This window comes from Monopterus albus, unplaced genomic scaffold, assembly GCF_001952655.1.
Source record: "Monopterus albus unplaced genomic scaffold, M_albus_1.0 scaffold424.1, whole genome shotgun sequence".
Classification (NCBI taxonomy): domain Eukaryota; kingdom Metazoa; phylum Chordata; class Actinopteri; order Synbranchiformes; family Synbranchidae; genus Monopterus; species Monopterus albus.
The window spans coordinates 12,274-32,519 of NW_018128304.1; the positions used below are offsets into that span (position 1 = coordinate 12,274).

The window sequence follows — 20,246 nt, forward strand, 5'->3', positions numbered from 1 at the left end:
TTTGTAAAGTGTCCTGAGATGACTTTTGTTGTGATTTGGCGCTATACAAATAAAATTTGATTTGATTTGATTTAATACTGCAGCTGGTAAAGGTAGAGCTAATTCTAACAGTCTTATATGCAGCTTGTGAATTTTACATCATAGATCAATAAATATTATGATTACGCCGCATTTTGTTTTATTAACCTCCTTCTGAAAAGTAACTAAAGTTATCAAAAGTGTAGTAAGTACAAAGTACAATACCTCTGAAAGGTTGTAGTATGAAGTAGCAGAAAAATTTAATTACTCAAGTAAAGTACAGATACCTCAAAAATGTTCTTAAGTACAGTACTTGAGTAAAGGTACTTAGTTACTTTCCACCTCTGGAAACAACACAGGCTGTGAGGTTCTGGGCTTGTAGCTGCAGAGCACAGGCAGAAGATGAAATACAGTTTGGCATAAAGCAGCTAACGCCAGGAGACGACACTGTTGCTATTTAACTTTAGGGTCTGGCAGCACCAGCTGCTGCAGCAGCCTCAGTGCAATGAATCAGGGAGTCTGTGTGTTTCTGCTGCAGCGCCTGGAAACACTGTTAGAGGGAGAGGCACAGGACCAGTAGGAGAGAACCACAGCGAGACAGGGAGTTAATAATCCCACAGTCTCGTCTGTAGCACGGTGTTTGTGTTCACCCTACAGCTCTGACGGCACCTGGATCCAGCCCAAGAGAATCCAGTTTAAATCTAGTGTATGAAGCTTTTTGAGCCGTTTTGATGCCTTATTAAAACGTAGTCATCAAGCTGAAAAGTATCTTGAAAATATGAAGTTTTGGTGACGCTGTGCTTACAACATAGGCAAAGATATAAATAAGTCAAGTGTCATTTGTCTCCTGTGAACAGAGGCCACCTTGGACAAGGCGTCCTCCTCTGTTTAGCCCCGTCTCTTCATGTCCTCCCACAAACACAACAGAAAAAACAAAACAGCAGAAAACGCTGACTCTGCAGGACATGTGAACATGCAGGAAGGCCGTGGCGAGGCTGCAAGCCTCTGACTGGCCAGTGAGCACCCCACCCATTTTAAAGTCCACAGTAAAGCAGGACTGACTGCACACAGGAGAAAAGGCCTCTCAGCTGCAGCATGTGCACTGTGCAGGGATGGGTCACCCAGCTCTAATTCACACAGAAACACGTTCACATTGCCTGAGCATCACGTTACTGATCACGTTATGATGCTGAGCAGACTCACTGGAGTAGAAAACTGTTTAAGCGGTAGCTCAGCTGTCTGGTTTAATTTGTCTACCAGCAACTTTAGACTCCCGTCCTCCTCCTCCACGTGCTCTGCCAACCTTAGAGGTTTCAGAATGTAATGCCTGGTTTCGTCTCTGATTGAGCCGACTTGCATATAAAATAAGATATCTGAGAAACTTATCACAGATCGTCTGGTTGGATTGTGTCTCTTATTCGAGAAGAGCCAACCAAGAGCCAGAGCTGGGAGAGTTTTCCTCAGGTGAGTCTGAAATGAAATTTTACTAGGGATCATTTTTGAAAATGTAACTTCAAGTTCAACGAGCAGTTAAAATCAGAATCTTCTGTGAACACATTTGACCATGTATCTGAAGTTTCTTTTTTAATCTCTTAAACCCTTAAATTTGACCTTAAGTTTTTTCACCCGGCCGCTTGTAAACAGGACTGATTATCCAGAAACAGTGGTGCTGATGAGCACACCTGGAAAGCACTTTCAGACCAGTCAGAGCTGTGGCTTCTACTACATGAAGTGCCTTTGAGCTGACATCGTTGGCTAACAGGGAACAATCACATGTCCAGACACATCAATCTTTCAGGACTATAAAGACTAAAGGCTTATTTTTATTCAACTTTCCACTATGATTTGGTTTCTTCTACAGATGTGTGGCTAGTTGCCATAGTAACTGGCCCACATCAGATTCCAGTGGAAGTTGGTACCTTTCTGAGCACTAGCTCTGGCACTACAGGCTACACCTGGGTTCCCAGTTTTGCACCTCCTCCCACTGTAAACTGTAGCACATGCACCAGAAAAGGGCACAGTCATAATGAACAGTGAAAACGTTTGAATATTATCTGCTAGGCAGACTGGTGATCACAGACAATGCTTAATGCTTTTTTTCCTGATGTATAATTCATGTTTTACAGGGGAGGCTGCAATTAAACACAAAGCCTGCACTTCATCTGACTCCAGAAACGCCACCTGCTGCAGGTAATATGTCACAGACGCACACCTGGACAACTCACTCACTCGCCCCCTGCGCCCTGCTCACCTTTCTTGAACTCCTCCAGCATGGCGTCCAGCTTGGTGTCGTTGAAGACGCAGTGCAGCGGGTGCTTGTAGAACTGGGTGATGGTCTTGAGCGGGGTGCAGTCGTCCGGGTCCACGAACGCGAGGTCCTTGACGAACAGGATGTCCACGATGTTGGACCTCTCGTTCTCAAACACCGGTATCCTCGTGTATCCGCTCTGCATAATCTCCGACATGGTGTTGAAGTCCAGCACCGCATCCGAGGCCAGCATGAAGCAGTCGCTCAGCGGCGTCAGGACGTCCTCCACCGTCTTGGTGCGCAGCTCCAGCGCTCCCTGGATGATGTTGAGCTCCTCTTTGACCAGGTCGTGGTAAGGGTCAGTGACGCGCAGCATCTCCAGGAGTTTCTCTCTGGTGTAAAAGTTGGAGATCTCCTGGTTGAGGATGAGGTCCAGCAGTTTGCTGATGGGGTAGGAGATGGGGAAGGAGATCACCATCAGCAGCCGTGTCACCCAGATGGTTTTGGAGGCGATGGCCAGACCGTGCCGCGAGGCCACCGAGTGCGGAAGGATCTCCCCGATGAAGAAGATGCCGAAGGCGCAGATGACCGTGGACAGCCAGGTCATGCCCAGGATCTGACACATCCACACGGCGAGCGAGGCGTTGATGATCGCGTTTCCCAGCAGTAAAGTGCAGAGAACGTAGTTACCGTGCCGACGCACAGACTCGATTTTCCGCGCGTAGTTCTGCTCCTTGTCAGTGCCGCTGTTCTGGAGGACCTGCAGCTCTACCGGGTCCAGCGCCAGCAGACTCAGGTTCAGCCCGCTGAACAGAGCAGACAGCCCGAGTAGCAGGACTGAGACCAGGACCTGCAGCCAGAGCTCTGGGACAGCGGAGCGCTCCACCACAGCCACCCAGAAATCCCGCGTCCGGTAATGTTCCCATTTGGATCCGTCGAAGGCGCACATGGAGTAGTATTTGACCTTCTCCCCTCTCCGCAGGTCCTTGGCCAGCAGCTCCACCAGCACCGAGTTCTGGCTGGAAGCAGACTTGAAGGACCCTAAAATCTCGATGTCGGACGTCCTGGCGTTCTTGTCCATGCACATGTTCCGTTTCGGGTGAACTTGTCCTTCTCGCCCGGGAGTTGGCTCCTCGATGAAGGCGATCCAGGGCGCGGCATTGTTGGCCCGCGTCCCCGTGGTGCGGTTGAGCTTCTGCGGGGCGGTGGAGTAGTAAACCCGCAGCATGAAGCGGGTCCCCTCGGTGGCCTTCAGCACCCCGTCCTCCACGGACAGCTCCGCCCCGGTCTCCTCCGGACGAAAGCCGAGCAAGCTGAGCGCCGGAGCGGGGAGCAGGGAGCAGACGGAGACGGAGAGCAGCAGCAGGCGAGACGGAGAAAGCGAAGCCCCGATTCGGGACCGCGCGGCCGCATCCTCCGCAGCCATGATGCGGTGTGAGATGCTCCGTCAGTCCAGGACTCACGAGTCACGTGGCACTTCGTGGTTCCGGTCCATGTGGGAGGGACCAGCAGTTGTGCTGTAAAGAGAGAGACGCGTCCGTCACTGTACCGTGACGTAACTTTCTAATAATATCTCGAAGCCGAGCGCATGAAAAATGACTGGACTTTACTTAAGTGAAAGTATCAACACGACAGTGCAGAAATAAAACGTCCTGCATTCAAAATGTACTCAAAAGTACAAAAATATTAGCATCAAAATATACTTAAAGCACCTGTGTATTATATTAATTCTAATTACCGATGCGTTATTGTTTACATCACATTAAATGGTAAAGGTGGACCTAGTTTTAACTACATGCTTATAATTTGATGTACTGATGGAAGCTTGAGAATTTCACACCACAGATCAATAAAGTTTTACAATTACACTGTATTTTGTTGTTAATCAGATTCTGAAAGTAACTAGTAACTAAAGTTATCAAATAAGTGTAGTGGAGTAAAAAGTAGAATATTTATAGTGAAGACAAAGTTTGACAGCAGAAAATGAAAATACTCCGAGTACAGATACTTCAAAATTGCACTTCAGTCCTTGAATAAATGTATTTAGTTAATTTCCACCTTTGTTTATTGGTGTCACTTTAAAATGATTCTCATGTTTGTGGCCAAACTTGTGCTTTATTGTTGAAATCTATTGTGTGCAGGTGCTGGGCTGTCAGGTTTTATTAGCTTATTGTTAGTATAAGGGCTGCTTTATGAAAACTAAAGGTTTTATCAATTCTTATAGTGCATTGTCTATTTTAAGGCAGCAGTAAAGCTCGTTTGGGTTGCCAGGTTGTGAAATCCTTCTGGCTGCAGGGTTTTTATCCTGCTCCAGCTTGTCACATGTTTATCTCTGGAGTTAACCCTCTTACCAACCACAGGACCTTTAGAATTTCTACTAAATCAATAGAGTAAACATTATCCAGCTTTTCTCTGTTGGCAACCTAAAAGCAAGGCTGCATTACATCCAACTGCCTCGAAACCCTGAAAGCTCCAACTTTACTGTGTCGGCTTTTTGGTGCTAATTTCAACAGAAACACAATATCAACTGACACATGGGCATTGCTTTATTACCTGTGTCGAAATCAAGTTGCACAACATTTATGCAGCATTTCATTGTGTTGAATCAAATGACACAAAACAAGCCTGAGGTCTGGTAGTTCAGCCTAGGCCTGTGAAGCTGCAGGCCTACACACTGCACAGGCAGGACCAGGACACCCTGCCAGATACATGCCGCAACGAACAATAGCTATTGGTTCAGCCATTCAACCCTTTGTAAATAATGCGTCAGGGCGGCGTGGTTTCCCCCTATCCAGAAGGTTGGTGGTTTGATTCTCGATCTCCCCAGTCCACATGTCGAAGTGTCCCTGGGCAAGACATTGAACCCCAAATTGCTGCTGATGGACAGAGCAGCGTCTTACAGGGACAGGGCTGCCACTGGTGTGTGTGTGTGTGTGTGTGTGTGTATGAGTTGGTGCCTCAGATTGGCTGCTCAGTTCTGTACCGGAGACAAATTCCTTGGCCAATAGAAGTGATTAAATGAATAAAAACTGATATTTATAGCCTGCAGAAACTGAAAGACATATGAACACCTGCTGTGATAACTGTGTGGCTAAACCTTCACACAGCCAGTCCCAGCACAATGTTACCATCTAACCAGAGGAGAACGGTGCCTCCTGAGCCTGGAAGAGCAGAGAGGTGAACAGAACTCTCTTTCACATACTCCTCCTTTACTTTTAACCTGAAACTGAACAGATTGATAAATGAGCTAAAAGAGAAACAAGTTTAACAATTAAAACTAACAATAGTGTTTTGGTACAATCACATTTCCATCATTTAAAGCTATTGTTACAAACTGCAGAAACAAGGGCGCAGGCGATGTAATTAGAGGTTTGTCCACATGGTGGCAGTGGCGTTACAGGCTCTGACATAAACCATGCACACAAGCGCGCACACCATCATCTGCCTCTGCTGTAGAAACGCCATGCAGCAGCGACCCCAGTGTTAGTGGGTGGGTTGGGAGATAGGTTGCACCGTCGGGGCGTTGTATGATTCCTACAGTGCTCAAACACCAGAACTCTCTCTTTTCTAAATCATATGGCGACAGCAGAATGCGGCTGGAGGAGCAACTAGCCACCCCCTGACCACCAGTTTCAGATTGATAAAGGCTTTGTGCTGCAGGGCGGAGCTTTGTTTGCTGACGTCACGCAGACAGCAGCTGTTTGCTAGCTGCCTGATAGTTACTGCAAAGTGTCACTTGAAGTAAAGTTTAGTTTGTTTGTTTTAAAACGATGGTATTTGTGTCAGATTAATAAAATAACGCGTGTTCGATCACGTTATAACTTTTACGCACGGCACAGAACAACAGATTTAAACCTGCCCTGAAAGAAACGAGTTGTTTGGAGTGCAGGGTCTGGACAGTTTCAGGCTGCTCAGAAATCACAATTCTTGTCAGTGTTTACAAAAGCCGGTTAGTGATTAACCGTCCTCGCTTGCAGCTGCTGCACAGAGTCTTGTCACACAGACAGCGAGCAGTCCGGCCACACCGTCACTCCGCAATGCTGTGCGTCCGGCTTTGGAGAGCTCTGACACCCCTGTGCAGAACAGGTCACTGCACGGTATGGACGCGAACCCAGAGCCACAAGGCAGCTGCCAGGCTCGACCTCGCAGGGATTTATCCGCCCATTGCTACTCCGTTCACAGCCAAGGAGGACGTGGACTTTCAGAAGCTGGAGGAGAACCTACAGAAATATGCCAAGATACCATTTAAAGGTCGGGTCTGACACAGAAGGCAAATTAGCGACCCAAACTCGGCTTTTGCGAGGCCAGTGGGTTCTGGAGAAGTTTCCAAAGTAGGGCTTGAGGTTGATTAGGTGCATGTATGCCTCAGGTTGCGTCATTTAGGTTCATACGCAAACAGCGTCTAGTCTCCATGTGTCCGCGGTAAAACCTTATGACACTCCGGACACCAGGCACACCTCAAAACTCCTTTCACCTTATGCATCTGTTGTCAGTACCGAGTGACCGAGAGGACCAAGTTGAGCATGAAAAAAGGCCTGAATGTCGCCCTCTGGTGGTTTAATGTTACTACTACAATGGTCACGTTTACTGCGGATGCTGCTGCTCTGATTGATCCGGATCCTAAAATATTATAAACCGTTACCCACTGACACGCATTATTTGAAACCTCCAGTTTATAATCTCATCAAGGTGGACTGTCCCTGTACATAAAAGGCATTTTATTTTATTTTTCATTACTTATTTGTGCCTGTGTGATTCTGTTTTGGTTGACATGGGAATTTCGCTCAGGAGTCACCAGTGATATTATTTTAAATGCTACTTTTAATGCAGTGGCACATTTTTTACCATTACAGCTGTTTACAGTCCTTCTGGCACTTTCTTTCTAGTATTACAGGTATTACAATACACAATACGGTATTGTGTTACAACATCTGGCACTACTATTATAGTGACAGCATTTTACAAGAATAAACAAAAAACACATCTTTACTGAGGCCTAATCTCCTTAGTCAGGTTTCTCTTTTACAGTAAACCCTAAACAGTAAATTGATTAATTGATTAGGCAGAAAATTCATCTGCAGCCGTTTTGATAACGAATTCATCGACATGATGTGAAACTCTTGGTGGCTTCAGCCGTTGATGCCTTTCGTACAGTAGTAACTGTGTTTGGATTTTTAAGTGTTGCTTTGAAAAAACACTGGAAGATATTTCGATTATAGACTGGTAAAATATAGCAGACACTGTTTTCTGATTTTTTTACTGACTTTGATTAATGGATCAATTCTAAAAATAGCCTGTGGCATAGTGATTGTGATTCAGATTAATCAGTAATGGAAATAACTTGGTACAGGCCTGAAGTCTGCACCGCTCTGTGCAGAGAACAGATTAGTAGGATAAAGGCCCAAAGACAGTTTCTGGTGATCAGTTGTGTTATGAGCAGAAGGAAAGTGTGAAAGATGAGACCAGTGTGTTTTCTGCTGCAGGTCTGGTGGTTCAGGGCTCAAACGGCGAGTATCCGTACCTGACGGAAGAGGAGCAGGTGGAGGTGGTGAGGGCCGTGAGACGGTCACTGCCAGCGGACAAACTGCTGATGGCCGGGTCAGGCTGCGAGTGTAGGTCTCTGTGTGTGTGGTCTCAGTCTATAAACATCTCTAATGTGTAGCTTTGACTACTGTTGCTATGAAAAGTCACTTTCTTATAAGTTCAGGGTTCAGTGATGAAGTTGTAGTTTAAAATAATACATGACAGTTTGATTTGTCAGAAGGCCACTGCGATAAAACTCATGAAGGAAAATCATAAAAACGTGGTTCACTCTCAAACATTTACCCAGGTTGTCATTAAAGATCTTTAAATTAATTAATTTTCATATTGTGTTTTAGAATAAAGGCCATAGAAATAATGTGAAACACTAGTAGAGGTGCAAAAAGATGCAGCGCAGCCTTCAGTTGCTTTAACCACTTTGCTTCAGAGCTGCAGGCGTTCGCAGTGTAAAAGACAAATAACAGGTGGTGTTGATACTGAACCTCAGACTTTGTGTGAGGAGCTCAAACCGACTCCACATATGTCTCTGATACAGATTTTAGCAACTTTGTTCTAAACTCACTGTGAGCCAGGGTGGTGTCATCTATTTTGAGGCCAGGGTTGTATTGACTTCCTAAACTAGGAGAACCTTTAACAAGTGATGGAGTATACACGGACCCTTCTATGTGAGGGAATACATGCAGTGCAGGTTTGTTTAAAAAAACCAAATGTATACCGTAGAAATGCATTGAACTGAGGGGGCAAACAGCCAAACGAGAGCAAGAAGAGAATGTCTGAAACCGCCCACAGCCACGAGCTGCTGCGCTTTTCATCTGCACTCCTTCAACTCTCTGCCTTCATAAACGCTTTTTGACAGATGGGTTGTGCAGCTGAAGTTTCAAATGATGCTTCACAGAGTGTGTGTTGGTAAAGTTCTCCCCCCCCTCCCCCGTGCGCTCAGCCACCAGAGCCACAGTGCGGCTTACGGAGAACCTGGTGGTGACGCCCTGCTTCTACAAGGCCAAGATGGGCAGCTGTGCTCTGATCCAGCACTACACAAAGGTCAGCTCACAGCTCTAACACACAGTCACACACATCGGTACTTAAATGCTTGCAACACAAATGTTAACCTAGATGTGATTCTAAGCCTAAAGCCAAGTCTTAATCCTGAGAACTTTGTGAAGGAGTAGCCAAAATATTGTCACGTTTGTTTAAGACCTCCAGACAAGATGAATACAAATCATAATTTTTATTGGTTATGAATAAGTAAATGTGATGTGATAAATGTTTAGAAAGCGCTGAATTAGAATTCAATATTTCTGTTTCTTGAAGGATTGTAGTAAGAAAATCCTCTGGGTTTGAAAATATCAGTGTAATAAGTAAAATAATATTTAATTGTAAGAATTATACCCTGAAACTGCAGTGAAATATAAAATATACAGTGAAATGTTGTTATATTTACTGTAAATGGGGGATTCAGACATGGCATTGTCCTGAGGGCCCCTCTCCCTGCGTCCCGCTGCAGGTGGCCGACAGCAGCCCAGTGCCGGTGGTGCTGTACAGTGTGCCGGCCAACACGGGGATGGAGGTGCCGACGGACGCTGTGGTGCAGCTGGCTCAGCATCCAAACATCGTGGGCCTAAAAGACAGCGGAGGAGACGTAAGAAACGCTTCAGTGTAATCTAAGAATTGTGAAGAAAGAGGAGCCTGTTCAGCTATAGTCAGTAGTTTATAACCGTGTATGAAAGGGAAACGACGACCTGATCCCAGAAAGCAACGTTAGTAGCAGTACGGTCCGAGTGTTGGTACACTGTAATACTACACAGTCAGTAGAGCCAATGCACGTCTGTGTTATTTGATTTTCAGAAAACTGGCAGCTGTGATGGTTAAAGTGTTTGTATTTTATCCTGCAGGACTACTTGGTGGAGGGATGGATTGGGGGGGGTGAGTTTGCTCTTGTTGAGCTCTTACTCCGTTTTTGTCTGTGTGGGAAGTGTTTGCAAGAAGTTGCAGATGGATTTCTGATTTGGAAAATAAGATGTTTGTCCACTTGTCAGGAGACAGAGGCGTGGGCGTAGCTTGCGGTGGCCCTGCTCAGCTGTAGGCGTGCAGAGGCCAAACACAGAAGACAAGGGGTGAGGGGTCACTTTACAGAGAGATTATTCAGAACATGAGAAGAGGCCAACAGATTTCTCTGCAGCACTCGGCAGCTGCTGTTTGGCAAATGACGGTATCAAACCTGCTTTAGTTTTAGCACCAATAGAGTTGGATGTGCAGACTCTGGCGTGGGCAGGCTCCTAGGTGTATGATCGTCTCAGATTGATCTCAGGTTGCTTCTTTGTTGTTGTTGTTTTCACTGCTGCCATTGCATGTGAAAGGTTTCCATGCATGTGGCTAAATTCAGGAGTTTCAAATGATATCCCTTCATTAAATGCATGTTAGTCCATAATTATGCTTCAGTAGGGACAAACTGCCCGATAGTTGGCCAGAAGGAGCATATTACCTGGCCTGTGTTTCCTGTGGTTTTGCCTGTTAATGCTGAACAACAAGACCATAATGCCACCCTCGCCTTCTCTTCAGAAGGACACCGGCTTCCTTGTGTCAGAGACGTGACGTTTAATGTGATGTATAACCACGCGTGTTAATATACACATCGGAAATATAACGGGTACCTGTAACGTCATTGCTTTCAAATCAACAGCGGTGCATGAGCAGAGCAGGGATGTGCACAGTGTGTAGCATGTTCGTGATTATGGTCATAGATTCTGTTTCAGTGCCAGAATTTAAATCCCCATCTCAGAAATAACACTTCATAAAAACGTCACACACCTCCACAAACAACCCCCCAAACGGCCTCTTTCTGTTTCCACAGTGGCCGAGGCCTTATGGTTGTGCCAGCGTCATTGCCTGTGGCAGTGGAATACAGGAGGACCAGCACTGATCCTTCATAACAGGACAGTGTTCTGACAATTTGTCCTACCTTATCAGAACTTCTTATCATAGTACAGAACGATAACCCTGAGCAGGCAGACATAGTGAGCTTGCATAAGACGGGCTGATAGATAGGGTTGGCTGTGAGACTCCTCTGTTTGAAACCTCCTGGAAAAGTCTGAGTTCAACTCAGGAGATTTTTGGTGTTTTTAAAATACAGATTGAAGGCATGGAAGTAAAATGCCAGGAAAAATAGAAATTCAAATGGGAGGTAACTCTGGGGTACCAAGAGACAAAGTGAAATTGTACAGTTGATTTTAATTAAATTAATTTGGGCTACTTACACTGGAAATGCAGTGTAGAGACTTTCCATCACCAGTCTTCTGCCCTGATTTGTGGCTTTCTGATGTCGAGGTGCGGAAGGGACAACTCCTATACAGTGTAGTAGGAATGCCATCATATAGGCAGTTTATACTTTCACATTTTGATGATATGAAAGGTCAGAGTTGTCCGACTCGTGGCTGCACCTCTTTCTACCTCTGACCGCTGGACGCGGTAAAGTCTTTGTCACTCGATCACACTCAAAGACACCTGCTTTGGTGCCTTTTTACACAGAACATGGTGGGAAATTGGCACAGAGATTGCACCACGAATGGATATAAAAGTATAAAAGGGGCTTAACTGAAAGCTTGCCTCAGTAAGCAAATATTGAACAGCCCAAAGTCTGTTTACGCTTTTCCTATGGTACATTTCTTTCCCTGAAACAGTAAAAAGTAGTAAGAGTAAAGTAGTAGAAACAAACGATATGAAGCCAGAGTGAGTAGGCACTGATATGTCTGTATTTTTAGTTTGGTTGCTGTTTTGTTTTTCCGATCTGTAGCTTAGAACAGGAAGATGCCGTGAAGTTAATGACGGCACTCAGACCCGAAAGATGGGGGACTGGACATTTTTGAGTAGATGAACAAGACTTTGAGGAAAATGAGGTTTGTGAGTCTGCACAGGCAGGTTCAGTCGTATCACGGGTTTAGAATGGACACCATCCACCAGTCCGTCCTAATTATGTCCAACTTTAAGAATCTAGAAAGACAAAAACACAAAGAAAAGCTGTTTCTCCCTCGGCTCATCTGAACTTCTCAGCATGTCCTTAAGATATTTGCTGCTTTCTCCTTGGCAAACTTTCAACCCGTATCACCTTATGCCATCTAATGTTCCTCCACGCTGTGCACACATCAGGTGTTTCCACTTAAAGTCTCACCCCCTCCTGTGTGTGCCAGACATGTGAGAGTGTGTTATGATGAGGCATCATCGCCTGTGCACGCCGACTGAAACCAGCCTGTCTGATCGATGCAAACAATTATCATCTCTAAGTGAAATAATTACACCTACTCTTCATCCCTGCGAGAGCAGAGAGAATTTATGCTTACACCTGAAAGATAGTCACGGATACTCAAATATGATGTGAGAACACAAATACTGGAATTATTCTATTCATTTTTCACAAAGACATCCATCCATACGATATCTATGCCACTTATCCTGCAGAGGGTTGCGGTGGGCTGGAGCCCATCCCAGCTGACGTGTCACAAAAACATTAAGTGTTAATTAAGTTGACGAGTTTAGTGACTTTCCTCCACGTTCTCAGGGCGCTCTGCTGCAGTTCACTCTGAATTCTTAACTTTTACATTAACAACTTTAGGGTTGTTAGTTTAATTTAGGTTTCGACAGACACAGAAGCCCTACACTTCTTTTCTGTCGAACCTCCATCAAAGTGTTGAACATGGTGGACACACCCTGAATAACTAAAGGCTCAGCAAAGTGTGATACTTTGCACTTGTTGTAATACGTGATGGTGTGAACCGAAGTGGGTATAATGTTGCATTTTGGGTGGGAACGCACTTTCAGGAAGCAGAAGTCAGAAGAGGATCAAGATTAGCCACGAAATGTGCATAAAACTCTAAAGAAGCATCAAGGCCTCAATGTATCAGGTGTATGTCTTTTTTTTTTTTGGATTTATGGATGTTAATTTGTTCTGGACATTATAAATAGAGGATATGAAGTTATCATCATCGTCATTGTTTTGAATTTTGGGTAAATGCACCATTTTGGTGTGATCGTGCTCATTGTCCGTCATGGAGATGTACACTACATGCAGTCACGGCCAAAAGTATCGCCATCCCTGAGTTTCTGTCAGATAACACACCTCTGCTCCTCTTTGGTGTTTTCATGTTTATTTCTTTTGTTTTCAGTGGAACAACACAAAAAGGCCAAATCTGATCCATTCCTCACAGAACTCCAAAAACAGACTGAACAGAATTAGTGGCACCTTTTCAAAACCATCAGAAATCATTGTATTTCCAGCAGGTGATGCTCCTTTAATTGGTAATGAGACTCACCTGCAGCAACCAACTGGTGCTGGTGATGTAGAAATCACACTTGCAACCAGTTAAAATGGAGAAAAGTCGACTCAACCTTTGTGTCGGCTGAGACGGAGACAAGAAAGCAAAGAATTGTCTGAGGATTTGACAACCACAATAGTGGAAAAGACTGGAAGGTCTCAAGGCTCCAGGTCCGTCTCCAGAGATCTGGCTGTTCCTGTGACCACTGTGCACAATGCTGTCAAGATGTTTAGCTTTAATTTGTGATTGCAATGAGTTTCTGAGAGAAATGAATGAACCTGCCTGAGACTTTAAAAGTAAAAGCTAATGAATGTTTTTCTGTCACCTGAGCAGACAAGGTTATTTTTCCCACTGGGGAGCAGTTTCTAAATAGCCAGAGTGCTCAAACTTTCCAGAGACCAGCGGGAGCTCCTGTAGTCTGATTGATTGATCAATTACAGTCCTGCATGTTTGAAATGACTGATGTGGGGGAACTGATTGACACCCGATAAGTAAAAATAGACCCTTCCCAGTAACACAAGGGGGGCTGAAACTGGAGGCTGCAGGCTTTTCCTTGTGGAGTTTTCAGGCTCGCGTGCAGGGCAGTCGTCTTAAGCTCCTTTTGAACGTGCCAGGTTTCTGTGCTTCATATTTGGATTGACAAGAGAATGAGAGGAGGCGTGACAAAATGGGGAGCTTAGTTTACCCAGTGAGATGTTTGGTTTGTCATCATCTCCTGCGTTCGCCTCCCCTGGGATAAAAAATATTTGCTCTGACAGCAGGGAGGAGTAACAACAGTAGAAGAATGCTGGTTTTCACTTGCTTCTCTGTTTCTTATTTCCCCGTTCTTCAGATCACACGGATCGGCCTGATTGTTCACAAAACCAAAATGCAGGATTTCCAGGTGCTGGCGGGCTCAGCTGGGTTTCTCATGGCTGCCTATTGTGTTGGTAAGAAGCCTAAAATAGGATAAACAGTGTGGTTGTTCCTCTCAGGGAGTGGCTGGTTGCCTTCACACCCCCAGGCTATGACCTCCCCCGCTGCTTGTTTTCTTTTCATCCGCAACCAAAGTGAAGAAACTGTCTTCTTGTACATCTTTCATTTTGGGTCCCCACTGCACAATCACAAGGGTAAACAACACCAACACAGTGCACAAATCTAGTCTAGTTTCTTCACAAGCAACCTCTGGCTATCAGATGTCAACATCCCCTTCTTCCTACCCATAAGCCCTTGCAATCTGGGGTCACTTCCTGCCCTTGTTTCAGATTTCACTCACACTGCGGATGGACAGAGCAGCTCCTTGAAGGGAAAAGTGTCACTTTACACCGAGTGTGCAGATTTTAGGGACATTCTGAAACCGACTCACACAGACCACATGTCCTAAACATGTCCTCAGACAGGTCACACGTACTGTAGTGCACGTTTTAGCAAGGTGGCTGTGCAGTCTGATTTCACAGCAAAAATGAAAGGACAAAAGCATGGCAATAAGAACAGAACAGAATAGAATGTTTCAAGTTGGTCTTAACATGCTGTTGATGTGCCCATACGTATGTGAGGAGAGGTCTTAGTCACTGTAACGTCTCCTGCGCTCCACCCTGACCCTGAATGTTCCCACCCAGAGCGCGACTACGCTGTAAGAAATTACACAGCTCTCGTTCTGTGCAGAAATGCACTCCAAAGTTTGTCTGAGTCTCAAAAGGAGTTTTAGTTGAAAGTTCATAACACATAGCTAAGTTTTTAAAAAATACCCATGTGCGTGTGGACAGGACCTAAGACCAACCCGAAAAATCCCACGCCTCTCCTCTAAGGGCTCCAAGTTATTTGATGAAAGTGTTTCTCTTCACCTGCTGATGGACGTTGGGTCCATTTCAGTTGGTTCTGGTTCTGCTACTTTCCAGGACGCTTCCAGTTTGATGGGGCCTCTCACCTGTCAGTCAGCAGTGTTAGGTAAGCTGCTGTGAGCAGTGTGATCTGAGAGTCAGCAGGACACACAAACATAAGTAAGACAGAAAATCAGCAGCCGCCGGCTCTTCTATCCACAACAACAACTCCAAGGCCACGGACAGAGGCCGACTCTTGGCTTCTCTCCTCCAGCAGACACAGACAATGAGATGTCACACTGAAAGGCCATCATATCTTGTTGCCTGGGAAAATGTATCTGTGCCTCGCTCTGTAAATAACTAAAAAGCAGACGGTATATGAAGCGCTGCTGCCTGCAGCTCTGTCAGGAAGGAAACAGAACCCAGTGGATTTCTATCTCACATACACTTTGTGTTCACATTTACATCTTTGCTGACAGTTGTAAAACCAGGGAAATGATGGATGGCTTTATTTAAGAGGAATATATGTTTTGATTAAAAACATGGCAGTCTTTCCTACTAGGTTTTATCTTTGGTTGTTTGAACGCTGGATTCTGTCAAATGCCGTGGTGTGAAAACCTCAGCTGAAGGATGAGGTGCAGGTTGAGACTGTTCTCCAACCTCTACAGTGTGGATGGTGGAACATTTTATGTTCAAACATAACACACAGTATACTGAGTTGATGCCTTAGGCTTTTAAAAGTTTCCTCCTATTTATTTTTAACCTTTTTGTTGAGACAGTTTTAAGGAACATTGTATCTAATTAGAAAATACACAGATGTGAAGACATTGCCCATTGATTCCTCAGCTTTTGCTGGTCTATGGTGCGTGTGTCTAGGTGCAGTTGGCGGAGTGTGTGCGCTGGCTAATGTGCTCGGTGGGGAGCTGTGTGAGTTGGAGCGTCTGTGTGTGTCCGGTCGCTGGGAAGAGGCCCGAGTCCTGCAGCAGCGGCTGATCGAGCCCAACACCACCGTGAGTACCACCTGCTACACGGAAGGCATGTTCGTCCACCGTGGCGCCATCACTAAGTTAAGGTTTGGTCATGTCTCTGAGGCAGAACTGATCAGGAGTCAGCATCATCAGGACTCGGCATTTTTACAGAGCCTTTGGTTTTGGTTCATTGGCTGGTTGATGTTTAACTCAGTCGATGTGCCATTTTTCATCAGGCAGTGATCTGTAAAGAGTATCGTAGTGAAAGTCCACGTTAAACCATTCCTATTAATGTCAGTATGCTGTACAGTCACTAATTTAACTTAGTTCAAGTTGATTTACAGGCTTATTTTTATTCAAGCAGAGGTGGAAAGTAGCTAAGCACATTTACTCAAATACTGAACTTAAATACAATTTTGAGATATCTGTACTTGAGTATTTTCTTTTACTGTTAATACTTTGACTACACTACACTGTACTTTGCACTCACTACATTTTAAGTTACAAGTTAAAGAAAATACAGTATAATCAGAACATTTATTGATTTTTAGTGTAAAATTCCCAACAGTAATTCACATTATAAGATTGAAATAAGCTTATAAGGTAGTTAAAATTAGCTCCACCTTTACCAGTTTTAACATTAAATGTGATTTATGTGACACAATAACACATATAATATTAATTGTACACATTCATCCATCCATTATCTGTAACACTTATTCCTGAATAGGGTCATGGGGGGGCTGGAGCCAATCCCAGCTGACACTGTGAGAGGTGGGGTCTACCCTGGACATGTCACCAGTCTGTCACATGACATGTAGACAAACAACCACACACACTCACATTCACTCCTACAGGCAATTTAGAGTCACCAGTCACCCTAAGCTGCATGTCTTTGGACTGTGGGAGGAAGCCAGAGTACCTGGAGAGAACCCACACAGGGAGAACATGCAAAAACCTCGTAGAAAGACCCCGGGTTGTCCAGGGCTCGGACCCGGAAACCTTTTGCTGTGAGGCGCGCTGGAGCTGCTCCCACACAATATTACAATAAGTATAATTGAATAATATGATGTACATCAACATAAACTGTATTATTTATAATGGGCACTTTTGGTATTTGAAGTATATTTTCAGCTAATACTTTTCTACTTTTACTTAAGTAACATTTTGAATGCAGGACTTTTACTTGCAACAGAGTATTTTTACATGGTGGTACTGCTATTTCTACTTGCAGTAAGTAAACAAACTGAGTACGACTTCCACTGCATTGAAGTACAATACTGCTGGAAAGTTAAGAGCCGAAAACCAAATGACTTAGTTAAAGTGAGATTTGAAAAATGTGTATCTGCTAGGAAGAATTAAAGCACGGTCATTTAAAACAGACCAGGTTCTGTACATTTTGCAGAACAACATGCTTTGGTATTGAGCCCTTCTTCACTATATGGATATATCTGTTCCTCTGAGCTGCTCTGAGCCTAAGACATATGAGGAAACAGCACTGAATAATTTGCTTCAGGCTACAAATGTGTCTGTTATATTGTGTTAAATGTCACTGTCTTACCACACAACCGCCTCCACATGCTGCACCACGCGGTGCCACAGTCCGGATGCAGCTCAGCAGCCAGATATCGATCACAAACACTAAACGGCGTCTGATTTGAAGTGTGTTATAGGTAAAGCTTTGAAACCACACTGCGCTTTCTCTTGGGGGTGTGTGGAGTCTGACTGGAGCTCTGTGTTGCTAGGTAACCCGGAAGTTGGGAGTTCCCGCCCTCAAGCAGGCGATGGAGTGGTTCGGTTTTCACGGCGGTGCCTGTCGATCGCCCATGCAGCCGCTCACAGAGGCCGAGACCCAGCAGCTGAGGCAGGACTTTTCATCCAACGGCTGGCTGTGAGGTGTCTTCACTGTAAACCTGGAGACATTTTAGCTGGTCAGTCCTCAGATCAGTGTGAGTGCCTCACAAAAATACACCAGTTCTACTCATTCAGTTTAATATAGATGAAATTCAAAACAGTGTTGCTAACACTTTGACTAAATGCAGAGAAATATGTTGTAGTTTATAAATTACGTTATTTACATTTACAGCTTTTAAATGTGTCACAAAAAGCATCAATGAAAGTTTTATGCTTCTATTTAAATAAAATAAATCAGCACCATGAAGTTGCTCGTATGCTGCACCTCAGTATCCCACCGGAAACATTCAGTAAAACTGTCAGGACTTAAAATCCATATGCACTTGTTTTGACAATAAAATTACATGTTGCTAAAATAAAATGTTTCCCTTTGTTTTAAATGTGAAGAAAAAATAAATGCTTTGCTTAGAAGTCATTGCTCCTGATGCAGACTGATTACAGTTGTGCCTAGAGGCCAGTGCAGCAGCGAGCAGGTCGACCTCAGCAGCAGTGAGGCGGAAGCAGTAAGAGCCACTTTTTCTGACTGTTCAGCACAAAGAGCCTGAGATCTCAATGTTTTTTTCCTCAACTACAAATTGGGGATCAGGTGGGAATGTGTGACCTCTATGGACAGAGTGCTACAGGGAGAGAGATGAGTGAACAAAGGTGGCAGTCGAGCACCAAGGGATCGGAGGAAGAGCCTCTGATCCAGCTCAGGGTTGGGTGCTACTGTATCTGTCCAGAGGTGAAAGTTCTGCTTCTGAACTTCCTTCTACACATGGCTGGATCAGGAGCCGTGACAGAAAATGTCAAGTACCTCAATGATGACTACACTGTGGTGCTGATCTTACACCATACTGTAATAATACTGTATAGTAATATAGATTGATTAGTGATAAGTGATGCTACCTGTGGTATCGGGGTGTGTTTTGGCATATGCTGGCTGAAACAATAGTGGCCCTCTGCTGTTACTGGGACATTTGGATTTCAGGCAGTTACACATCACTGACCATTGTTTTGTTGTATTGACACTTTAAAGGTGCAGCATTGCACTCGTGGATTTTAGAAACTCCACTGTTGTGCACATAAATCATTCACTAAACCTAGTTTCCTGCTGCTCTAATGTTAAATGTTCCGTGATTTAGGAGAAATCGGTGTTTGTTTTACAGGCTCATTAGACTTTTCTCGCTGTGGACACACAACACACAACAAATCCTCCCAAGTGTACGACCCATATGGTCGTTTGCCCCTCCCTCTCATAGGAGTGGTCCTATGGCGGTGGCCAGAATCACAACAACTGCACCAACATTAAGGACGACATACAGGATTCTGGCATCATCGAAACAAACAAATATAACAGCGAGCTAGCAGTGAGCTACCAGACCTTTGTTGTCAAAGATGCAGTTACAGTTATGAAATCATGTTTTCATTACATTTTAACACACAAACTAGTGGTTTAGATGCAAAACCCACTTGGTTGGGGTTAAAATAATTCCTTATGTCCATCCATCCATTTTCTACCACTTATCCAGGGTCGGGTCGCAGTGCCAGTAGGTTTAGTAAGGTAGCCCAGATGTCCCTCTCCCTGGCAATGTGTTCCAGCTCCTCTGGCGGGATTCTGAGGTATTCCCAGGCCAGATGAGATGTATAATCTCTCTGGCATGTTCTAGGTCTGCCCCGGGGTCTCCTATCCCCAAATGCAGGCACCCTGGAGGCATCCTGATAAGATGCTCAAATCACCTCAACTTTGAGTTGCGCTACCTCATCCAGATTAGGGAAACCGGGGCACCCTGCTGGAGCCAGACCTGGGAGAAGAGGCAGACCTGGGAGGGGAGCTCGCCGGTGAGCATCTGGTGGCCAGGCCTTGACCCATGGGGCCTGGTTGGGCACAGCTTAAAGGAATGACATGGTGCCACCGCCCTGTGGATCCACCACCTGCAGGGAAAGGAATCAGGGTCGGGTGGCAAGCTAGGTCATGTACCTGGGTGTGCTGATCCCTGAACGTGTAGGCTAGCTCTTGGTTATGTATAGGAACAAAATCTCTTGGAAAAAAAATACACACTAACCACACATTGGGAATGAATCCTGATCTGCTGAGTGGTAGTCCTGTGCTTTGTGTACCGAGCCATCTGCCCTAGTCTCCTCCTCATAGGCACTTTGGGGCTTTATGTACTACGCCACATGGATTATTCCTTGTGTCATAATTAATTTGATCACTTGATGTCACCAAACTGTAACACAATAACCTGCTGGCACATTGACTTATGCAGTTGTGCTTGGCAGGTGGACAGTCTCACATTTCTACTTGACAATGTAAATATTAGGTGCATTCAGGACCATAGCTATCACTGAAGGCACTGAAGGCTTGTCCTGTGTTTTGGAAGGTTTTGTAATTTCCATAAATGTTGGAGGATAATGACTTAACGTAATGATATACCTGATGTGACCTGGCTACATCAGCATTATTTAGAAA

At 44.8% G+C, this 20,246-nt stretch overlaps 2 protein-coding genes across 2 annotated transcripts in view; one reads left to right on the top strand and one right to left on the bottom strand.

Moving 5' to 3' along the window:
* Positions 1-3,741, bottom strand: part of LOC109952006 (metal transporter CNNM1-like) — a 12,105-nt gene extending 8,364 nt beyond the window's left edge. Inside the window, exon 1 of the mRNA XM_020586829.1 lies at positions 2,270-3,741. Coding sequence (XP_020442485.1) covers positions 2,270-3,692 — 1,423 coding nt within the window. The 5' untranslated portion in view covers positions 3,693-3,741. The remainder of the gene's footprint in view (positions 1-2,269) is intronic.
* A 2,205-nt stretch (positions 3,742-5,946) lies between these two features.
* On the top strand, positions 5,947-18,130 carry hoga1 (4-hydroxy-2-oxoglutarate aldolase 1). Its single transcript, XM_020586822.1, has 7 exons — positions 5,947-6,517; positions 7,750-7,878; positions 8,748-8,848; positions 9,312-9,446; positions 13,946-14,042; positions 15,789-15,922; positions 17,626-18,130. The coding sequence occupies exons 1-7, from the start codon at positions 6,304-6,306 to the stop codon at positions 17,773-17,775; spliced, it is 960 nt and encodes a 319-aa protein (XP_020442478.1). The 5' UTR covers positions 5,947-6,303; the 3' UTR covers positions 17,776-18,130.
* The last annotated feature ends 2,116 nt before the right edge of the window (positions 18,131-20,246 follow it).